General features: G+C 40.9%; 1 protein-coding gene across 1 annotated transcript in view; it reads left to right on the top strand.

Annotated features, from left to right (window-relative positions):
- The window catches only part of LOC139330497 (uncharacterized), a 104391-nt gene that overhangs the window by 73400 nt on the left and 6397 nt on the right, over positions 1–24594 (top strand). The window contains exons 12-14 of the mRNA XM_070961431.1: positions 4426–4575; positions 20446–20488; positions 22910–23024. Coding sequence (XP_070817532.1) covers positions 4426–4575; positions 20446–20488; positions 22910–23024 — 308 coding nt within the window. The remainder of the gene's footprint in view (positions 1–4425; positions 4576–20445; positions 20489–22909; positions 23025–24594) is intronic.

The following is a 24594-nucleotide window of genomic DNA, read 5'->3' as shown; positions in this document are numbered from 1 at the left end:
ATTTTTTCTGAGCACTTAAAAAATGCTTCCTAAAATTTGAGACCTTGGAAACAATAGTTAACACAAAAATCTAACCATACACTCCATTTAGCAGTTGAGCTTTTGATCAGTACCCGACTGGCAGTAACACAAATGCAGAAGAAGGTTGCTATGTGGTATAGATTGTGATTGTGAATGATAAGATACCTTGAGGCATGAGGATGCCTCTCGCAAAGAGGTTATGATCTATTCTGCCTTTTCCAGAATAATGTGAGGTAGTAAACCTTAGTCAGTAGTAGGTAGTACACTCTTTTTGGACCTAATTCATGAATCTGTCTTTGCAGTATCTGCTGAGACAGGCTGACATCAGATTACTTTGTTCTAACTGGTGGCACATGTGACTGTCAGTGATGCCAAATTAATATTGAACATTTAGCCCATAAAGTTTATAGTTGCTAAATCATGTTCAGGGTACTGGAGAAGTTCAGAGAAAAGCAAAATGTCTTTTTTTTTTCTTTTGAGAAAATAGACATGGCATTAAAATGTGCACCCTGACATGACAACATGTGTTCAAGCGCACAAAAAACCTGCTTTTATATTGAACATGTAGTGCAGCAGTCGCACTAATAATGGATTGTACTGTTGCTTCAGAAGAACAGATCTACATTTTGAAGTGAAATTACCAGGCAGTTGAAACTCCAATTGTTCCGAAAGTCAACTGTTGGAGAAAAAGCAGTGTTTTCAGATCTACGCCTAATTAAAAGGTTACCAGATGTACAAAGCTGCCTTGGGCTACGGGGAAAATTAGCGAACTTGACAGTATAAATGTTACCTTGCCACATTGATTTTTCCATAAAAATAGCTTGTCAGCACGCATATAACACGGCAAACATGCTAAGCTCAGTTTTTGCAGCAGGGAGTTTGCAGTCATTGCTTATTGCCAGAAATCACAATGACAGAATTTGCAATAAACCTCAGGGATCATAAATAGACAATCACTACAAACGTACAAATCCTATTGCAGACTAGTTTCATTTCATGCATGTCATCTACAAAGACAGGCACTGCTGTATACATCCAACGGTGAAAATATGGTAAATGGTGAATGGACTGTATTTATATAGCGCTTGTCTAGTCTAGTCTAGTCTTTCTAGTCCACTCAAAACGCTTTGAGTGGACAACCACTCTACCTCCAGAGCCCCAGCCGCAGCCACGATGTCATGAACATCACTTGTATTTGATGTTTGCTTGATATAATGATTAGAAATGTGATGTTTTGACAAAGTAAACTTAAGGTTGTGTAACATTGATTTTTCATGCTAATAAATCTGCAGTCTTTGATGTGAAAAGCACCACACCAGTCATTCACTGTGTTTACCTTGATTACATGATGTGCAAATGACACCAGGCTGCTATAAAATAACAGCACACACTTCTACACACACCAGACATTTCGGTTATAATTCTTGTGTTGTGCCTAATTATGAGGGAAGCATCAGATTCAGAGCTCATTAATCCGGTGCATCATTGTTTCCTTTCCAGAAGCCTTTTTTAGCAAGTTGCATTTCATGTTTTATTCTTCAAATGCATAACTGTGCAGATACTGCTGACACATCAGTTATGTTATGATGTGACCTTTTATGACGGCAGATTGAGTAGAATTAAAACTGAAATATCGTTGACTTGATGTGATCGTATAAACAGCCTCACTAACATCGTTTATTATTTATTTTTGTCACCATTGTACAAATTAATTGTAACAAAAACCACACCAAATGCCTCTGGCTACACATTTGTGGTTCTGTGTGTTCATGTCAGACCACTCTGCACCTTCTAGACAGCATTATGATTTCCATGATGAAGCATTTTCCCATTTGTTGAGCAATGTGACTGGCTGAGATTGTATTTATTAATCATCACACCATCTGATCTAAATTTCACTGCATCCAGCCCTTTTGTACTTTGCCCTGCTTGAACCAAAATAGGAAGTGCGCTTGCAGGCACCCACACAGTGCGTTCACCCAAGATCTACCTCTTTGCTCTGGTCATTGTGCTTGCACAATTGAAACAGGGCCCTCAAAACGGGTTGAAGGGTTAAAACTAATTGACATTAGAAAAAAAGGCAAGCTTGAACAGTTGAAATTGTATCCAGTATATGAGCAAACAACTTACATGGTCAAATGTAATTTTTCTGAATAGGCTTTGCAAAAGATTTCATACAATAAACCTACAGGACTATTAAGTACAGGGGCCAGCAAACACACAGCACCGAGAGAGGGTGTATGCTTAATACACAAGGAAATGATGCCAATATCAAACACAGCAAAAAGAAACTAGAACAGGAGGAAGCTGTGGTAATGGAGGGACAAAATTACCAACATGACTGAGGGGGCTGTCCAGCAGGTGGATGAAAACAGTATGACCAGCTGCAGCAGTGTTATGTTAAGAATGAAATCATCATCAAGAGTGAGACATTGTCAGTTTCTAAAGATCGCCTCATTTACAGATTGAGCATGCTTTGTGAATCAGTGCTTTGCTAGATCTAAGGTCATGCTTCGTTTCTGATTAGTATGGCTCAGTCTTGCTGATAAATGTGCAGTTAATTCATGATGGTGTCCTTGTGAGGCTTTAAAACTAATAAGTCTCTATTTCCGTGTCAGGCTTGGGGCCAAGCTCATTCTCAAAAAGGGAAGAAGGGAAGCCAGGCTTATAAGACTGCCATGTCCCCATGGTTATGCAGTCTCTTGTAAAGTTTCAGAATTTAAAAGGGTACCATGATAAAACTGAAATTGCCCTGCTTATACGTTGTAGTTCCTCCTATTATAGGAAACATAAATTAATAAATCAGTTGCCTTGCACAAATTATTTATGTTTCTGAAGAGCTAAATGTCATAATCTAGCAGTAAGCAATCCTAAATATCTTCTCAAGGATTAGTTTCACTGCTTTTTTTTTGAGGATTTTTTCAAAGACAGCCACCCTCCACCTTCCCCACCTTGTCACAGGCCCCCTGGAACATCTTCAGATTAGCTGAGCCTCATTTGGCAGTTCTTTGTTGTAAACAAGGATGGTCAGGCGAGGAAATAAACAGTCCAACATGGGTGTGAGCTGAATGAGTGACACACTACCAAAACAACACAAGCATTCCAACACCAGCTAGATGTTAAATCTCCTGTTAATATGATAAATGTTTTAGCAACCAGTTGACTGTTGACACATCCAGGAGACACAGAGCAACAGAATCATTCAACTGGAATCTTGTTTCTGGCTACCTGATGAACGAAAGTCCAATATTCTCTCTCCTTTTAGCTCTGATTTTCCCTCCACCAACTCCTGAGGGAAATATCTGGCCCTTAAGCTGCTAAATGTTCCACGGTATTCACCAGCTGTGGCTAAGGTGGTCTGTCTGCTGCTTGGTGTTTAGCAAGTAGTGTACAGTGGATTTATCAGAGCCTTTTCACCTAAACAGCTGCCTCCTGCTTATGGGAACAAGGTTCATGAGAGTGTTGAGACTGAATCAAAACTGTGAAGTTGTGTGCAACAAAACCAAAGCTTAAAGTGCTGAAACACTCAGCAGTGCTGAGAGGAAATGCAGACTTGGATGATAATTCTTTGTAAGAGTGAGCCCTTTCACATTCTACATAGTCATTATATCCATTGTTCACATTGAATAAGTGCAGCTATTGATGAGTGCAGGTGAGTGGTGATGCTGGTGAAGCAGAGTGTTCTCTCTAGTGGCCATGGCCTTGAAACAGGACAGGGCGACTCCCTCATATAAGAAATTGAAGCTTTTTTTTATACCCACCCATTGTTTTTAATCCTTGTCTTAACGCACCTTCAGAATGAATTAATCCTGCCTCTTCCACTGAAGAATTTTTGCTAAAATTAGAAATGACATCTTGAAATTTTGGGATGGCTTGTCATTACATTGGTTCCAGTGGCTCATGGTATCTTCATGTGAGCGCAGAACAGCTATTAATGCTAAAGCCACTCATGTATAAAACATCAAACCCTCTGCACTTTGATCTGACTTCAAACAGTGGCTTTTTGAAACATGCTTGGTCAAATAATTTAATACAGTACCAGGAAACTAAGTCACATTCAGGCCATCTAGTTAGCTTTTTTCCCAGTTTGTGTTGTTAAATCCTTTCCAGTTTTTTTGCCCTTTGAACCAATTAAGAAATACAAACCATTTAAGACTTCCTGGTAAGCTTAGCTTTATAGTGAGCTGAAATGTGTTACAGCTCTAGTACATCATTAGCGGCTGCTGAATATACAATATTAGACAATAAGTGTTCAAATTGTTTAAAAACCTATCCAGTGTATAGGTAGTGTAACATGAGTGGAGGTTCACTGTGTGTGCTCCAGTAAATGACTTGCTTTTATCCATATGATATGAATTCTCACCTGCCTTTGTCAAACTTCCTCTTGGTGCTTGTGTGTTTCAGGTGCTGGGCAGTGCTGGAAATTGTCCCCCAGACGTCTTTACCAGAGAGGCGGATGGCAGCTGAGACCACAGCCCAGCCCGACTCCAGTAGCCTGTCTGGTCCTCACGCCTCTGTGTCCCCTCTACTGTACTCCAACATTTCACTGGAAGAGTGAGTGTTTTGCGCCTTTCATCATAACCAACAGTCATTTGGCAGCAGGCCTGCTAGTGTTGCCCAAAAGTTATTAATGAGGTATTCTCTGTCATTACAGTGGGGCACTTTTTATAGTTGTTTCAGTTATTTGTCTAACATCAGAGGGACCACGGTTTTTCACTTGTAAGTAGCTTGGTGGACTTCTGGTAGCCTGTAATCCCTCTAGGTTAGAGGTTTCAGATAAGCATGATGGACATCCATCCATACATCCATCCATCCATCCATCCATCCATCCATCCATTTTCTATGCCGCTTATCCCTTTCGGGGCATGATGGACATGTCTGTGATATTTGCTTTAAAAGACTGATTAAATAATTAATTAATTCCAAAGGGAAATTACGAAACTTTCCTTGTTAGAAGACATTAATATGAATATGAGCCTCTATTTACCTTCCAGGTAACTGCTTTATCCGTCTTCTCCTTGTGTGCATAATAGTTTTTCGGCCTCTTCTCCTGTAGTCAGTTTGAATTACTGTTGTGAACTGCCACCACATTTTTTCCAGTGAAAGCCAAGATTTTACTGTAAATGTCTCAGTACAGTTATTTAGTGCAGATGTTCAAAGGGCATTGCTATTAGCTGATCAAATGAACCAGAGTAAAGGAGAAAATGCTCCAGAGGTCACTCTGGACACACTGTGGTTGATGAGAACAAGCCCTTGCATGATCTTGGGACCAAGCCAAACCATTGATATTGGGGCGTGCAGAACACAGCTGTAAAGCAACCAGGGATTTTTCTCAGTAGAAAATGCTAAGAACATTCTTAAAACCGATTTCCCCTCTTTTATCATTTGCATTTTCTGTCACTAGTGAGTGGGTTGACATTAGCAACAGTCCTCAGTTGAAACTCGTTGCAAAACTGTTCAACTGCTGGTTTAAAATTGAAGTTGACAGTCTCCTCTTGACCTTGTGAACAGCTCAAGGTCCACTTACTGGCTTCTTCTGGAGCTTTCAACTGTATAATGCTGACCTCATCAGCAGATGTAGTTTCCGCATTTGTCCTAGAGCGCAAAAGAAAAAATAAAATAAAATAAAATCATGATTCTGAGAACCTCCTGGCCAAAAGGGTTGAGGTCTGGCAGTCCAAGGAAATATGAAACAGGAGCTGACAAGAAGATCTCAACTCAAGGACCAATGACTCACTTGTTTAGGGATTTTAAAATTGTTGTGATGGATCAAGAGGCAAACTCAGTAATAAATAGTGTATACTATAGGTATGGATAGGGCCCAAACAAAAACCCCAAGCCTAAAAAAACCCCAAAAGGATAGCCTATCAACGCAACCATTCCAAAACTGTCTTCTGTCATCTGAGGTTGAATGACATTGTTAAATAACATCCACTGACATCAGCTTAGTGCTTAAATAATTTGGCAGGCATGGAGCCCTTTTTATGCCATTACATTGTCCGCTCCCATTCTGAGATTATAAAACAGCAGCAGATTGTCATTTCTGATACTTGGTTAGCTTTTTGTCATCAGAACTGTACAGTTTGCTATTCAGTTGATGCCAAAAGGTGACAGTGATGATACATCAGCAGAGAATTGTGTGAATGTGCACAATTAACAGCTCTTGTACTGAATATGTAATTATTTCAAAGCATCTTTGAATTGTAATAGCTCCCTGGCTCAGGCCTCCCCTTTCCATTAAATTCTCCTTCATTCCTCTGATTTGCAGAACAACCATTTTTCATTCTGATTGCTTGGCATGAATTTTTATTTCTGTGTTATTCTTCCCCCCCTACCGATCACTGCTCATTGTTCATCTCTTTAAAAGGCAGAGCTCCTGTGACCCACATGGCTAAGACAACCTCAGTGACAGGCACTCTCCTCTTCTTGCTGGGCAGAGCTGTGGCTTTCATAGACCAACATTGCCCCCTAGTGAATTATTAGAAATTCTTTTTAAAAAAGCATCTGTTTGGAGCACATGGCAACATCACTTCAAATCCCTGTCCTCTAACCCTTTTCCCCTCATCTGCTGAGTCTTTCTGAAAGCCTTTGTTCATTTAATGAAATGTTAGGATGAAGGGGGTAATAACAAAGATGAAAGTGCCTCATGTGGTCTGTCACTTGGATCAAAACAACAGGTTGCTTTTAGACACTTTGCCGTTTTCTAATCCTTGGTGAGTATTAGCCTGCACCTCAGATATAGGTGATTAGGGAGCAGTTTTACACCTGAGATGCCTCAAGAATATCTGGATGATTTTGTCTGCATGTTTCCACTTATTACACACAAACATGTGGGCTCTGTTGAATGCTATGCCTGATACTTCCCCTCTGCATGGGGGCCAGGAAAAAAATGGGTCACTTCAATGTAAATTACCATTTGAGTGTAATTCAGTTTATAAAGATTAAATAAGTTTTAAGTTTTAATTCCCTTTTTAATTGTTGAGGAGATGATCATTGCAGACAACATACCTTAAAACAATTAAAATTAATTTTACTGAAATGTAACAATTCATTATTTTTGCAGCTTGACAATTAACCTGATATCAGTGGATCTTTCCAACGGAGCCACAGGTGCTCAGTGATGCAGTACAAGAGAAACAAGACAAACGAAGGCACTAAGAAATGATAACCTTGTTTTTCCAAATGAAAATGAAAAAAATTGTTGACAGTCTCATCAGTTAGGCTCACATGATTGACAGCCAAGTTGGGCTTTGATTACATTCACATTTCTTCATTTGGTGACATTTGTCCAAAGTGGTGTTGAAATGAGGTACAGTCCAAGCCACAGTAAACAAGGAGAATAACAACACTCGGTTCAACGTGAGACAAGTGTCATAGGGCTCTCTGGTACATTAAGTTAACATATAAGCGCCAGGCAACACAGGTTATTATTATTGTTTTTTGTTTTCTTTTGTTTTTTCAGAAAGAGCGACTGAGGAATAGAGTGAGAGAGAGAGAGCGAGAGAGAGAGAGAGCATATTAAGTGAGTACTCACCAAAGAAGCAGGTCTAGAAGCAGTTTTTGAAGACAGAAAGGGATTCTGCTGACAGAATCGAGTCACTCATTCCACCACCGATGGACCTCACAAGAGAACAGTTTTGACTGAGATGTCCCTCCTCACAGTGACAGTAGCATGAGTCGTTGTTAATTTGCAAATCATAGTGAATGAGACAGCTCATAAACCTGAATGAGGAAATACAGGTAGGTGCCATGCTAGGCCACTCTGTAGATGAGCATTAGTGACTTGAACTTAATGATTGAAGCCGCAGGGAGACAGTTGAGAGTAATTAATAGTGGAGTGACATGAGCAGTCTTTGGCTGGCCGAAGGCCAGACATGCTGCACCTTTTGTTGAACATTACAGCAATGAAGACGAGAGATGCCATGCACAAATACAAGGAGATGAGTGGAACTGAGTAGGCTCACTTAGTTAGACTCAGTTTAAGTTAGTTCAGGCAAGACCACTTTAGTCGAAGTCTTTTTATTAATACAGCATACATTACATTTGGCTGTATGGCTCTGTTCTGGGACCTCCCTGCCCTTTCAAATGCTTCCGTGAAAAGCCTGAAGCGAGGAGAGCACCTCTCTGCTCTTCCATGTGCCTACATGGAACGGCAATAAGCAGGGAGAGAAGCAACAAAGACCCCCCAGGAAACAGAACAGAGCTGGCGTCAATGACACCAGAAATGACATTGATAAAGTCAGACATAGCATAAAGGTGGGGCTGGGGTGGAGGTGGGTTTTGAACGGCTTGCAGAGGAAGTAGGAAAGGGTGAGCAGGCTATGACATCTTAAATAGAGCGCGCTGAGATGTTCCAATAAGGAGCTACGCAGAGAATCACTTGAGCTGTCAGCTGATTTGGGCTGGTTGGAGACCAGCTGAGCCATCAGCCAATGAGCTTGACCTCCAGGGCATGTGTGAACTTGCGCTATGCTTCATTTGGTCATCAATCATGGTGCCTAGATTTGATGACAGAACAGCAGACTGCTTGTGAGAGTGAGGCAAAGCTGGGCTAGATACTAATGTGCTGAGCACAAGGACAAGTTGGGACGATCAGGAGTTCACTTAAAGGTGACATTTCGTCATACATTTTCAGATAGCATTGAGGCAGGCCGAGATCCACTCTGAGACAGACGCCATGTCTGGTGAGAAGGACAGACAGCTGGGTAGCAATAGTAGGAAAACTGGACCAAGGGATAATCCTTTTTGAGAGGTGTAGTGAGAAAAGTCAGGGACCAAGCGCAGATCCTTGTGGTACCCCAGTGGAAACAAAATGACAGGATTACATTTGTGTGTCACAAAAGGTTTGTTACCATCGGGCCAGGTTAACAAGCAGAATCAGAGCTCACATCCATATCAAACAGGGTCGAGAGCAAGCCAAGACCTACGCTAAAGCAAAGTGAGTACTATGAAAAGATAAAGGTTAACAGGATATGCAAGAACGTTTTTGGATATTCATTAACCTTAAAACAACATAGTTGATAGTTAATTTTTCATTTGGTAGAAATTTGTTGACATGATGAGATGATGAGTTCATAACAGACATACCAAAGTTTGGCCAGCCTGGATAAAATGTGTGCTTTTCATTTTGTTCTTAAAGACTTGCAAACACAAAGTCCGCAGGGAATGAGATAGCTTATTTCTACAAAATTTGATTCAACCGTTATTTGTTAAATTTTACGGATGAAAATATGAAATCGCAAATGTGGCATTTCCAAATGTCGGAAGTCTATCAGCACTCAGTGACACCTCCCTCGGCAGAAATGACGGCCTCTAAACATTTTTGCCACAACTCTTGTGATAGGATATTTTTTTACTCTAGCACTGTGAGGGGGATTTTAATCATCTTTTTTCTCTCAATAATTTGTGTCAAGAAGCTGTGCAAACTGTGCTTAAGTTAAATACAGTGTGTCGAAAGCAAAGAATGTGAATATTAAAATAAAAAATTCCATGATTCATCTTTTTTCTTCATTATTTATGAATGTAATTGACATCTATTTTAAAAATGGTGCCTCAGATGTTCTTTTACCACAAAATCTGTGCATTATTTGTTTCAGTCATGGCAAAAGATAACGTTGAATTTAATATGATTAGTGGAAGGCTGAGGCAGATGAAAGGAAATACTTCAGTAACTTACACACACACACACACACACACACACACACACACACAAGAAATGTGCTGCACTTTTATGAATATGTTAAAACACAAACCAAAGTAAGATGAGAACATTTCATATTATGATTTAGACTTTGACTTTCAAGCTGCAAAAAATACTTCATGGGGATGGAAACACTATTGGAACTCAAATTATCAGTACTAATAATAATCACCTTACGGCTTGGAACACAGCCAATCAAGATTGTAGTTTTTGCCATATGAATACAGCCATGGTGTTAGTTGTAGTATCATCACTGATCTTCTTCTTTTTCTTCTCTTAATGTACCTGTTTCCTTTCAAAAGGCTTTCATGTCCATTGCCATCCTCCCTCATCTGTGAATCATTGAAGGAAAAATAGGAGGTAGTCAGTGACAACTTCCAGCAACAAGGTTACACCATGAAAGCACAGCACACACTGTGAGTGTGTCCACTCCTGTGAGTGCGGTAGCCTTATCTTTGTTCATCTGGATGGATGAGGAGGATCCTTGCATGATTTCATTCACGGCATTGCTATGGATTCAGGTGTCAAGTGTGCCAGCTTGGCAGGGAGAAGTGTGCAGCAAAATGCTCTTCTCAGAGATCAAACACGCCATCAGAATACTGCAACAAGTGGAAGACTTTCCAGCCCAGGGATTCAACGTTCTCAAACTTGTCACTCAAAGGTCCACATCATATTTTTATTCAAGGTCAGAGGTCTGGAACGATTGGCGATAACAAAATAATATTTCATCAGTTAATTAAATGATCATTTGCTATCGTTCAAACAGCAGAACGTTAGCGGTCCTCTGCATTTTGTTTTTTTGTTTTTTTTTGCTGCAAGTAGCGTCCGAGGAGAAAACAAATGGCAAAGATGCTGACAGAGGAATCTAATGTATCAGTGTGTGATAAAGCCACTCTCCTTCTCATCATCACGGCTGCTCTCTTACCACATAAACCCACGCAGCTTGTTCACTGAAATCTACAATTATGAATTTATTTACACAACCTGCTGGTAGCTGCTCTTTGTCTCTGCTGTCAGTTTTTCAAGTTCTCAATTTTATCACACTTAAGGTGTATCAGAAGACTGTAACTGCATGTTTTGACACATTCCATCAGAGAGTTGGAATAAACACACAGCTATTTTGGACTTTTCCCTCCTATTTGCTTTAATATTTTCACTAAATCACATCTGCATTGGTATCTGAAAGGGAACATTAGCTGTCATTCCTGAAGCTGAAGCATTTACTCAAAGCCAGCAACAAACACTTTTCCTTGACTGTTTGGCGCTTGTTATCTTTGGTGATTTGAAACACTGTTGCCCTGCGATCGACTGGCGACCGGTCCAGGGTGTACCCCGCCTCTCACCTGTTGGATAGGTTGTGCACATACTCATACAATTGGAGTTACACCCACTAACTACTGTTGTCCTCACTATAACAATGACCCCTGTGACACAAAAATGTGTATAGTAACATAACAAACAACACACAGTAATTTCTCTGTTGTTGGTTTCCTCTACTGCCACCAACTGAGGAAGTGGAGACCCAGTGGATTAACTTTTTGGAAATGTCACCACAACAACTGAGAAACTCTTAGGCTAACAGTTATATTGTTATGTGTGTGCAAATCATTTTCCTTCAGCCTGATTTGAGGGCCAATACAAAGCAGGATTCACTTCAGAACTGAAGCTCAAGGATGGATCAGTACCGACTTCAAACTTAGAAGCTCTACATTTTTCCATCTTCATGTTGCTTTACTCTTTATTCTTCAGGTTAGCCTGTTGAATTTGGCATTAGCGCGTTCTGCAGCTAACATGGCTAGCAGCATCTATTGTAGACACACACTGGAGCAATGTTGGAGTATTTAATACTGAGGGACCGTCAAGAGAAAGTGTGTGAATGTTCAGCCTCATCTGAAGCCAATTAAAGAACCAGAGGAGCAGCTTGGATGTGGGAAACTGTTTGTTCATGTTGCTTTTAGTGTCGTCTCACACAGCGACAGCTAACGTTATCTCCACACTTCATACTGCAACACAATCTCAGCTGGTTTTGATGTTACAGGAAAGCCTCCACTGCTACCTCATATATGTGTCTGTGGCTGCTGTGTGCCTGTGTTTGACAGACATGCCCTGTGGTACACTGACTACTGTACTTCTATAATTTACTTAGGGTTTTCTGCCAAAGTATATTATGTCAGAATGTGTGTCTTTCGGTGTTGGGTCACTACTTTAATCACATTTCTCATTAGTGTGGTGGCAGTCGCTGTTTTCTGAATCAAATAGCTTTTAAATAGCTTCTATAGCTTCTCTTTTATTGATCAAGTAGCATGGTAGCATCCAGCTACATTTTCCCAACTATTTCTGAAGCTGAAATGCAGCAGAGCGTTCAGTGGCATAAAACTGCAAGGATCGATAAGTGAGAGGACAGATGCGCTTCCATATGACGGTGACGTCATGCACTCTCTGCTGCAGGGGAATACAGAAGCGGGAGTTTGAATGTACTTGATGGTAATATGGCAGCTGGTTAAGGTTGATTTACTACATTTTGAGTTGTTAACAGTTTGTCCTGCACATGTGCCAAAGTCTAAATTGAGCATACCCATACTGTACAAGCACACACACACACACACACACACACACACACACACACACACACACACACACAAATGGTTATTATGTGCTGCACATGTTTTTTATATGTTTATTTGCCTTATTGGTTTTGAAGCGGCTGCACGGTGGCGCAGCAGGTAGTGCGCGTGCCTCACAGCAAGGAGGTTGCCGGTTCGATCCCCGGGTCAGGCGGGGCCTTTCTGTGTGAAGTTTGCATGTTCTTCCCGTGCATGCGTGGGTTCTCTCCGGGTACTCCGGCTTCCTCCCACAGACCAAAAACATGCTCATTAGGTTAATTGATGACTCTAAATTGTCCATAGGTGTGAGTGTGAGTGTGAATGTTTGTTTGTCATTACATGTGGCCCTGCAATCGGCTGGCAACCGGTTCAGGGTGTACCCTGCCTCTCGCCCATTGTAGCTGGGATAGGCTCCAGCCCCCCGCAACCCCGAAAGGGATAGGCGGTATAGATAATGGATGGATGGATGGTTTTGAAGCAGTGAGAGCAGAGAGCACAGTTTAATTAGCAGATGAAATGAACATTTTTTGCCCGCCTGTTTGTTGGACTGACATTTCAGTTAATCAGATAGCACTGACTTGGAATGAAGTTGGTGCAATGTTAAATAAAAGTAAACCACTTTTATCATGTTGCTTCAGCTCATCTTCATACATTTCTCTGGGGGTAGCTTCAGTGTAGCGACACTTCATTTAATGTCTACATTTCGAAGTGGCTTTCCCCACACTGGTGTCTGTTGCTGCCCTTTGTAAATGTACTTGATAAACATGTCCAGTGCTAGACTGTTGTACTTATATAATATACTGTGGGTCTTCTGCTAAATAAATGCTGTTGAGATGCCTAATCCTGATTCCTCACAGTATCATTGCAGTGTCTGGGGACTAAATGCCCAAAGAAAATATTTTCAACATTATCTGGCATTTTGAAGCCGAGTTAAATACATAACATGGTAGCCATGGTATAATGCTAGCTTTTCAGCTAATAGCAAGATGATGATGGCGCCATAGGAACAGTGAGGAATCACCACAGTGATTCCAGTTTATCCTGAGGGGAAGATGAATGTCTGTAGCAAACGTCCCAGCAACCCGTTAAATACTTACAAGACATTTTGATCTGAATCAATAATGTAAACCGTGATCACCAAAGGCATTAGAAAACATTTTCTTGGAATGATAAGTATCTGTACAATGCCAGTTCAATAGATGCCTATTGAATATTTGCCAAAATATTTCAGTCTCAACCAAAATGGTGGCCCAACTGACCAAAGAAGATTACCATTCCACCATTCAAACCATGCAGCTAGCGTGGCTAAAAACAGTACATTCATTGAATTCTTCAGGACAATAAAAAAAAACACAAACTCACTTTAAAGTCACAAACACGAGCAATCCATGTTACATGTCAGAGTCAATTTACGAGTCCAGGTGTGTACAATTCAGCCTGTGAAGACTAGTCTTGAAAATAACACCAACAGTTTGGACACAATATTTTTGAACAGAAAGTCTGTGTTACAAGCTGGAGATGTGGCAGAATGTAATAGGATCAAGTTGATGTGGAGCGTAACCAATACTAGCGACTAAAAGCTGGAATATCTTTGCCTCTGGTCGTTCAGTTTTGGCCAGTCTTTAAAATCTGTCTCTCACAATATTGCACAAGCGCAAATATTGCATGTTAGATATTTCCTTTTTGGAACTCTGTGTGTCATAATGTCACAGTGTGAGACTGTTCTCTCATCATTACTTTACCTATCATTACTGAACCAAAAACCTCCAGAAAGGAACCGACCTGCATGAGTACACAGAGAAAAGAAACATGACATCAAGACAGCAAAGTCAATTTCACTATCAAATGGAGATTACTTTAGAAGTATCAGGAAACTGACTCTGCACAAGAGAAGGAAAGAGCTCAAAACAGAGATGTTCAGAGAGTTGAGGGAAATGGAGATGGAGCATAGAACAAGAGCTGCTCTGGAAGTGTTTCAGAAGTGCAGGACAGAAAAAGAAGAAAGAGACAAAGAAACTGAAAGACTGCACAGGTGGAGAGAGAGTGTTGGTGAAGCAAGGAGAAGGAGAGTCGGGCAAATGAGCAAAAGGCCCTGGAGAGAGAAAAGAAAGACCAGCTGAAGAATGAGAGGGACAAGGTCAGGATGGCGGAGGGGGAGCCACCCACAAGGCCCAGATTCACTGATGTGAAAAAGGAGCAGAAGAGGAGGTACGAGGAGGCTGAGCTCTGCCACCTGCCAAGAGCAGAAGATGAAGCTAGCTTTGAGAGCTTGACCTGAGCTGAAGGGCCAGGAGCAGACCAAAAGAAATACTCTGTTCAGGAACTGGGTGGGAGAGGAGCTCCACTCAAATGGCTCCACCCAACCGCACTCAAGCGAAAAAGTAAGTCTGGAGTCTGACAGTACGGACTTATCTCTCATTTGCATTCATTTTAAATAGCAATTTACTACTTATTCAATACTGCACCCTTAATAAGTGTGCTAATCATCTTGTCTTCTCTTATGAAAAAGCAGCACCATCAAAATCCACTGGGTCCCTGTCATGGCTGAAGGAGAAACGGATGTTTGGAGTCTGGCTTGACAAATAGCATGAGGAGGAGCCTCGTAGGCTCAAAGCAGAGGAGTGATGTGCAAAGTGGACGGCCTTCAAGGAGAAGCACTGGAGCAATTTGTCTGAGCAGTTTGAGGTTACACAATGTCCAGAAACCAGCCTCAAAAAATCTGTCTCGCTAACATACTATACATCTGGATTTCATTGATGTTTTCTGAAGGTAATAAAACTGCTACATTGAAAACATTTGAGTTGTGTGGAAGTTAAGATGTGTTTAAATACACAAAAGTCATTGGCAGAGCTGACTGGAAAATGTAAAAAAAAAATCCTCTTGAATAGAGGAGGTTATTCAAAAATAAGAGGAAAGAGTCTGAGGTCAATTAATTCTGAAGAACCCTTTCATGAGCTCAGAGCACATTTCCTCAACTCTGACTCATAAATGTGTTACCTCTGACATGTGGGAGTGGTAGCAAACATCTCTGTCAGAGAGGCAACATTCAGATGTGTCAGGTGGGTCAAAGTTATTTTACAAGTCATGACTAAACTTCAAGTTTCTGAGCTATGAAATCACAGGTCAAGTCCAGGACTTAACCTTTCTCTCACACCAGCATGCGCTTGACAGTTGTGGTTTAAAAATAAATGTTTCCACAACTAATGCAGAGATAGTCATTAAATTTGGTGCAGACATTCATGAGCCCTCTGTAGCCTATAATAATTTTTGTCATTCCCGGAGTTTTCATCAGCTCAAAATTCCAGCTTGTTCAATATCAATCAATCAATCAATCACTCACATTTTATTTATACAGCAAAAGTCAGAAATCAAATGCAACTCACTCACATGTGAAACATAAAAGAAGAGTTATAAAGAGCAAGTTTTACTAAAAACCTTTAATTGAATGAAATAAAGTAGAATGCAATAAAACTCATAACAAAAAAAAAAAAATACAGTAAAAGTGCAAATGAAAATAAACTATATAAAAGCCACGCTAACAGAGTCTATTTCTTTTAAAGATATCCTCCCTATCTGGCCTTCTCACGTCCTCCAGCAGGCCATTCCACAGGCTGCAGCCATAGTGGCTAAAAGACCAGACCCAAGGAACAACCAGGAGACAACGACTAGAGGACCTTAGGGATCTCATGGGTACAGATCTTAAAAGCATGTCAGGCAGGAAGTCAGGAGAGTGATTTCTGGATTGATAAAAGAATTTTGAAATCAGTTGTAAAGCTGTCAGGTCAGTGCAGCTTTCTCTCCCCGGCCCCTGCAGTCTACATGTTGACATATCCTTGAGAAAGATACTGAAGCTGACGGCGTGTCATCATTGTGTAGGTGTGCGTGTGAATGGTTACTGCTAATGAGCAGGTGACACAAAGCAGCCAGTGTGCAAACGTGTGTGAGAGTGGGTGAATGCTGACTTGTGCTGTAAAGGTGTTTTATAAATACAGTCCATTTACCATCAGGAGATTTAGATTTAGATGTATTTGTCCTTCTGCAAGGAAAATTGTTTCCACCTTCCGTACAACCTCAGTTTACACAAATACATACATGGACAGAAAACATCAAATTTTACAGATACATGCGTGACTCCCACACAACATCAGAGTACAGACAAATACACACATGAATCCCACACCATATACCCACTACCTCCACATTCTCAAACTTTAGTCTGGATGTTCTGTAAAATAACAAAATAAAATGTCAATTTATGACAAAGCTCGAGACAGACAAACACCACACTGACTTTAATAACTTTATGATGAAATGCCTGGAAACTTCCCATCAGCCCCAGCTATATTTTGTGTGTACTGTTGAGGATGCTAACACAGTAATCTAAGATGATAAACATTGTGCCTGTGAAACATTAGCATGTTAACATTGTCATTGTGAGCATGTAGCATGTTTAGCATTTGCTGTAATGAATGCTGAATGTAATCAAGGTATCGTCTGTTGCCTGGTCTGCTTTCATAAACACCATTCTCTGTCCTGGTAACAGTGGAGCTGGTTGATGTAGATTTGATCTGTTGCATACGTTTTTACAGTGTATAGTACCTGAGACACACTATACACCAAATTCTACAGCAGCCTGGCCAGCAGTTGTCTTGAGATGTCTTGCTGTGCACTAAAGTGTCGGGTGGACCTTCATGTGTGTAAAACAATCATGATAATCATATTTACTTGGTCTTTTTGGCGAGCCCTGCTGATTTGGCAATTACACTATGCGATCACTTTGTTAACACAAGACATACAATGGTCGTGTACCAAATGTCATGCACAGAATGTGCACCTGGGCTGTGGTTGCATGCTCAGCACATGTTTTCTGAATTGAAATTCAATTGTCCCCACCTGCCTTTAGAGTGAACTTCTCATTTGTGTTTGTTGGGCTGCAAGGGAAAGCAGAAATAAACAAACTAATGATACCTCCAGCACTTTACAGCAGCAGCAGACAAATGGCCAAAATTAGAGTTTAAAATGGAAACACTGATTCACAGCTTTAGCCCTGACCTGCCATATGTTTTACAACCATTTGTGCCTCATTTAATATTTACCCCTGCTGTAGTATTCTTGTATCTCCCCAGGAGATCCCTCTACAGGCTGGGAGCTGGCCAGCTACCAAAGAAACCAAGAGAGCCACGCTCCAACGACTCTTAATGAAGATTAATTACAGCAGCCCTTTAGAAATGATAGTTACTGTTAAAAGTATAAAGGAACAGACATAAGAATGTAAAATGAAACCAAACTTTAAAGGAAGTATCAACACAAATTACTGGCAATCAAAGGTTTGTTGTAATTTCAGTGGCTTCACAAGTTAAAAGCACACATGTACCTGAGCTCACCAAATCAATTAAAGTGTATTTTGTGTATTATGTTTGACTACTACACTTGAGTTGCATAGTCTTCAGCCTATAGCCATATGAACATTTACATCCAAAGTGATGAGTATAAGTAACTCAAAATCATATTAACCCAACATTCTGATTTTATCACAGGAACATGCTCTTAAGGTATATTCTGTCCAGGTAAGAACCTCCTACCATTCCAGTGAAAATGAGCCTAAAATGCCATCCAAGGCAATACCCAAGGCAGATTTATAGCTGTTCTTGGACCATTTGGAGTACATGATTGGTTTTGGTCTCTTGAAAGGTAACACTCTGACCTCTATCACTCTCTCTAACACCCTATCCCCAGTGCTCAGAATCACTGTAAGTGCTTCTGGCATTGAGTAATACAAGTCTGAACACACTGAAGGGTTGTTCATATTCACATTATCACAGGCTCAACTGTACCATGAAATGTATTGAACAAGAAAAACAAGTCACATATATTTGTGTGTAAACACTATATACACACTATTATGAAAATGAGGATTATGTGTAAAAGATTAGATTAGATTCAACTTTATTGTCATCGTCAGAATGCAACACAGAGACAATGAAATGCAGTTTAGAAACAGTGCAGACAGAATTCTAGTGTTATCACACATTGAGTGTGTCAGTCCTGGCTAAGTAGCAGTAGTTATGGTTAATAGTGCAAGATTAGATTCATGAATTCAGAAAGCTGACAGCCTGGTGGTATAGACTGTCCTTGAGTCTGGTGGTATGTGCAGCCATGCTCCTGTATAGTCTACCAGACCGTAACAGTCTGTATGCTGGGTGACTGTAGTACTTGATGATGCTTATGTGCCTTCCGCAGGCACCCCAGGTGGAAGATGTCCTTTGTGGCTGTGGGTAGAACAGCTCCCATACCAGACTGCGATGCAGCCCGTCAGCAAGCTCTTTATGGTTCATCTGTAGAAGTTTGTTAGGAGTGTGGTATCAGATTTCATCAGTCTTTACAGGACATAGAGTTGCTGACAGGCCTTCTTGACCACAGTGTGTGTGTGTGTGTAGTGTCCAAGAGATGTCCTCGGTGACGTGCACACCAAGAAACTTGAAGCTGCTAACCCTTTCGACCACAGCATCACCGGTACAGATGGGGAAGTGTCCACCTTCCTGCTGTCTCCTGTAGTCCACGATCATCTCCTTAGTTTTACTGACATTGAGGTGGTTGTCTTGGCATCAGCTGGTTAGTGCCTTCACCTCCTCTCTGTAGGCTCTCTCATCATTGTCAATGATGAGGCCCAGGATGACCGTGATCTATTTTTCTGTATCATTGGAGCTGCCCTTGGCAACACAGTTGTGGGTAAACAGGGAGTACAGGAGGGGGCTGAGCACGTAGCCCTGTGGTGTGCCCAGCTTGTGGATCAATGAGGAAAAGGTGTAGCAGCTGATTCTCACCACCTGGCGTCTCCAGTCCAAGATCAATATCCTCAGAGACAAGTTTTGATGGAATAGTAGTGCTGAATGCTTAGCTGTAATCAAAGAGCACTCTCTCATCAGCAGTCCCTTTGTCCAGATGGGTAAGCACAGTGTGTCGCCAAGGTGATGGCATTATTCATGGTTCTTTTTAGTCTGCATGCAAAGGAGGGTCCAGGGTGTTGAGAAGGAAAGAGCAGATGTGGGTTTTGACTTGTCACTTGAAGCACATCATGATGACTGATGTCAATGAGACAAGGCAGAAATCATTTAAACAGGAAGCCACTGGTTTCTTGGGGACTGGGATGATGGCGGATACCACTGACTGACTAAAGGCTAAAGGTGTTGGTGAACACCTCTGTCATTTGATCAGCACACACCCCATTTCTTGTTATAACAACATATGCAAGGTTTTTGTTATCTTCCATGCACTTTTGTGATTTTGTTGTTTTCCTGCAACCTATTACATGAGAGCCTTAATTCACCAGGAGAGATACCATCGTCATGCTAAGTGACCTTCCAGCTCAATCAAGCTAGCCATAATCCTCAGCATTTATTGTGTGGTCATGAGAACAAGCATCAGTTGATTTTAACAAACTTTATTTTACTTTTTTGTGTTTTTGTCTGTGTTTTAACCACTTTAATTTGTTCAGAAGGCTGTCTCACTCTTAGGAAATAGGAAATAGATAATACAGATGTCTATGATAACAGGGGGACATTTTTCATGACTAACCTTCAAATTCCACTCACTGATTGAGTGGCTCTGTTTGTTTATGTTTAAACAATGAAATCTAACAGTGGGACTCTGACTGTCACTTTACTGCTTCTGGTGGGACATCTGATGATCAGTGCTATGCATTTTTCTTGTGAAATGTTGTTTCATGCAATTTCCTGGAATTGCTTTCTTAACAATGTTAAATAACAGAAACCAAATGGATTTACAACATGGTGAAAAACATGAATTATTCGTTCTATATTTGTATATTTACATTTCAATTTGAATTGAGAGTGTCTTCAGACCATGTGGGCGACAGAAAGCAAGTGACAACAATGTTGAAAGATCCAGGACTCTATTGTCAATGTGATGAAGTGGCATTACAGCTGTTAAACATCAGGTTCTGCTTGGATAAAGATTTACATTGCTCAAAGACACATCGGCAGTATTGGCTGAGGGAGGAGAGATCACTTCACTGCAATCTACCACCACCCTTCAGCTCCAAAGCCGCCCCTGTAACCAACAGATAAACTGACTTTTCTTCTGTCTTCGTTTTCCCTCCAGGTCTGAGAAAGCAGGGGAGATTGCAACTATTCCATTGACTAAGGTAAGACTCCACACTCCTTTTTGTGTCTTCATATTGATGAGGTATAAGCCCGACAGACTATAGCATTCAGCAGCACTCAGAATTGAAATAGAGTATTGCTCATCAACTCAAGCAGTTTTCCTACTGGTAAGCAATTTAACCTTCATTCATAACAGTCATTCATCCCTGGACATCACATGAATTTCAGGAATTCTCCAACAGTCAGTGGAGCTACAGTAATGAGGCTTTGTAAGGAGTGGAGAAACTAGAGCAAACAGCAGTCCAATTGACTTCTAAATACCCCATCACCTGGATTACACTGAATGTTTTTAGATATAGATATAGATATAGATATAGATATAGATATAGATATAGATATAGATATAGATACACCATACACCTGGGGCAGTGATGCTGTATCAGAGGTTGGATTGACAGCTCACACACTACTGACATCTCATGTCTGTTGGAACTTTGGGGCAAGTTTTATAGTTCATTAGATGAAGTGTTTAAAACTACTGGCACATTATATTTGGTTATATTGGGTTTTAGGGTGATATTGAAAAATAGCATTCATTTGAATTAAAGCTCTGTTTTTTTGGAAGATTCAGCCAGAGAGCTAGTCAGATGGACCTTTAGAAATGCCTGTTGTCTCACGCAATTACTGTGGACCAACTAACAACAATAACACACTCATTGTCTCCACATACAAACACACTTTGTTCAGAACTAAGAACCAAGTCTACAGGAATGGAACAAAATGAGAGGAAGAAATTATGTATTACAAAGAAAAAACAGAACACCAGGATGCTCTAAAGACGTGGATATTTTCACAGCAGGTGGCCACTGCAGAGTGTGTTACAGCAGTGTTAAGTTACCATGATAAGTACAGTATCATGATGCATGATGAGTATCTACTGTTGTACTGCCTAGTAACCTACTAGAGCCCCTCATCCTTGAAACAGAGATTAAAGACCATTATGCTGTTAGCATTTAACAGCTACAACTGTTAATAATAAAATATGCAATCATTAGTGAACAAGTGTGTCAGAAAGCACTGATTGTTAGTAGACAGGCACATTTCATTTGTTCATGTGGTCTGAGAGACTCAGACTCAGATTAAAATGCGTGATTAAGTGCCTTTCTTAGTTAATTGTTCTTATATATACAAGTGATGCGGCATGGTGGTGCAGCAGGTAGTGCGCGTGCCTCACAGCAAGAAGGTCGCCGGTTCGATCCCCGGGTCGGGCCTTTCTGTGTGAAGTTTGCATGTTCTTCCCGTGCATGCGTGGGTTCTCTCTGTACACTCCGGCTTCCTCCCACAGACCAAAAACATGCTCATTAGGTTAATTGGTGACTCCTAATTGTCCTTAGGTGTGAGTGTGAGCGAGAATGGTTGTATGTTGCCCTGTGATCAGTTCAGGGTGTTCCCCCGCCTTCCGCCCAATGACAACTGGGATATGCTCCAGCCGCCCACAACCCTGAAAGGGATGGTCCGGTATAGACAATGGATGAATGATGGATACAAGTGATTGTAATTGATGCATACTTAGGCTTAGATTAAATCTGCGCATGTTATTTGATTACACCATCTTCTCAAACACCTTAAAACATGTAACGGCTTCATACAGTTTGGCTATTGGACACTAATCTCACCTACTGGAAGTTGTAATCCATTGAATCTTTGTCTCGTACTGTCTCAGTTTTTGTTGTAAAGTGGTAATTTTGTATATAGCGCCTCTGTAATAATATAAAGTAGTGCAAGTATGGTTGTAAAAAGCCATAACATAGTATATTGTATGTGTTGAACTGCCCCATGCAGGGCCAGATAATGATTTGTGATGAATTCAACTGCAGCACGATGTGGTCGGCCTGTGTTTGGCTAAAACAAATTCAATTTCTTACAAAACAGTGCTTCTGCCCTGCTAACAACTTCCTGCGTTGCTAATATAGAAACATGCAGTAATTATCTGTAGTGGCGGGCTTGGGCTGGCTGACAAACATAATTGGTTGTCAGACATTGCACAGCAGCTTGGCCCCATTAAAGGGAATAGGAAGATAAAATTGGCCTCGGCAAGATTTCTGTGTAAACGTCTTCTCAGCCCAACTCACAAAGAGGGGCTGGGGCCCACACAGATCCACAACAAATTCAGCCTCTGACTCTTTGGTGCAATTATTGATAGGAACCAGGTTAATTGCATCTGTCATGAAATGAAATGTTTCTTAATGGAGAACGAAGAGTTTCCATTCCAACCAAAATGGTGTTTTCATGAGCACGACTTCAAGGAGGGAGCTGATCATTCCCTTACTGAGTGTCCAGTTTGTTTCAAACCTTAAAACTAGCTTGAAGAGAAAAGAACAAAAATGCCTCCCTTCTTCCTTGTTGTGTCCTCATTTTCAACATCCACCAACATCCATCACCCTCCCCACCAAACCATGTAGATTATTAATGAACGTTACAGGGCATACTCCTGGGTGGCTGAACTGATCCAGGTCTTTATAGCCATCAGCGTCACAGTGTCCTTCCTGGTGATGGGATCTGCCATGAAACACACCAGTAAGTTTACTCCTGCTTGAATGTCATTCAGTAATTTATTCTCTTAATGCTTGGTGTTGATGCCACAGAGGCAGAATTGAGAGAAAATCGCTCGTGTTACCTTTAGTCGAAAGAAGTGTGCAAGTGTCATGGTAATACTAGTGGTATGTAGTAGCAGCACTAAAGTCAAAGTTACAGCTATTAATTTTTTTTTCTGTCAGAGAATTCTGATATTTAAAGGAACAGTGTGACATTTTGAGAACTACGCTTATTCACTTTCTTGCTACAGCCAGGAGACAGCTTAGCTTAGCATAAAGACTGGAGGCAAAGGGAAACAGCTAGCCTGGCTGTTTTTTGGGCCAACCACTGATATAGGCTGTGTTCAAAACCACCTACTATGCTAGCAATATGTACTGATTTGGCTAAAATGTAGTTTACAGAATGCAAACAAAAGCAAAATCTGCATCATAATATGCAGATGTCATACCAGTATGCATCAGTCCATCTCGCCTGCTGTGTCACATGATGCAGCCAACCAGCAGGCTAGTCACACTCACAGACCCCTCTCACCCCACAGTCACACAGACCACTGCTGCCAGCACAGCAGACTCCAGCATCAGTGGCAGAGGAAAGACTGGCCCACAACTCAAAGCTGTTTTTAATTTTCATACTGCTGTTATTCCGTTGTTACATTACATTTTTGACAGATTTTATTGAACTTATGCAGCTATTGCAGAGGGTGAAATGTTCACCATGTACCACAATACCAGCATGAGCATTAACACAAACAAAAATACCATCAATCAACAAGTTTTATGAAAAGGCTCCCAGTTTGACTGAAGCAGGAGAACATAGAAAGTTGCACTTCCAAAGCAGCAGAAATACCAGGACGAGCTCCAACTCGGATTGCATTTGCAGTAAAGTAATGTGACAAAATGCTGGTGTGTTTAGAGAATAAGGGGATGCTGCACAGTAGTGGTGGCTGCCTATCATACTGTGTGCTACTATGAAAAACAGTATATAGTACACACCTTATACTGCGTTTGACATTAGGATGTAGTCACAAGCCATAGTCTGACCCAAAATCCCTCTAACTTCTTGTTTTTACACTTCAGTTATTGTACACATCAAACAAACAAGATATGACATGTCAATTATTAAGCATTAAAGGTGCTGGTAAGTCGATTTTCTAAAAATAGTTGTATTTTTTTAACCTTTGGACAGAGCCAGGCTAGTTGTTTCCCTGTGTTTCCAGCCTGTGCAATTTTTGATGTGTTGTAGCACCATGGAGCTGTTTATGTATGAGGGGTCCCCGTTATGTTTATCTCACACGTTTGATTAGTACCTATGATTTCACATTATTCCACTCGTCACACAGGTGGTGGTGAGAAGAGAAGAAGACTGCAAGCAAATAAACATGGATATAAAAAATGCAGGATTTAAAATTGGCTTCGCAAATGTTATATGAGGAAAGAAACACATTCAGCATGTTTGTTAGACCCCTAGGATAAACACAGTGAGGTTTTGTGAATAATACTGAATGTTAACATGTTTATAAATAAACTCCACAGGCCACAAAGGCTGGCTGTAG

Source organism: Chaetodon trifascialis, chromosome 4 (assembly GCF_039877785.1).
Source record: "Chaetodon trifascialis isolate fChaTrf1 chromosome 4, fChaTrf1.hap1, whole genome shotgun sequence".
NCBI classification, from domain to species: domain Eukaryota; kingdom Metazoa; phylum Chordata; class Actinopteri; order Chaetodontiformes; family Chaetodontidae; genus Chaetodon; species Chaetodon trifascialis.
Note: the sequence above shows the minus strand (reverse complement) of the source record. Positions and strands in the feature narration are given on the sequence as shown.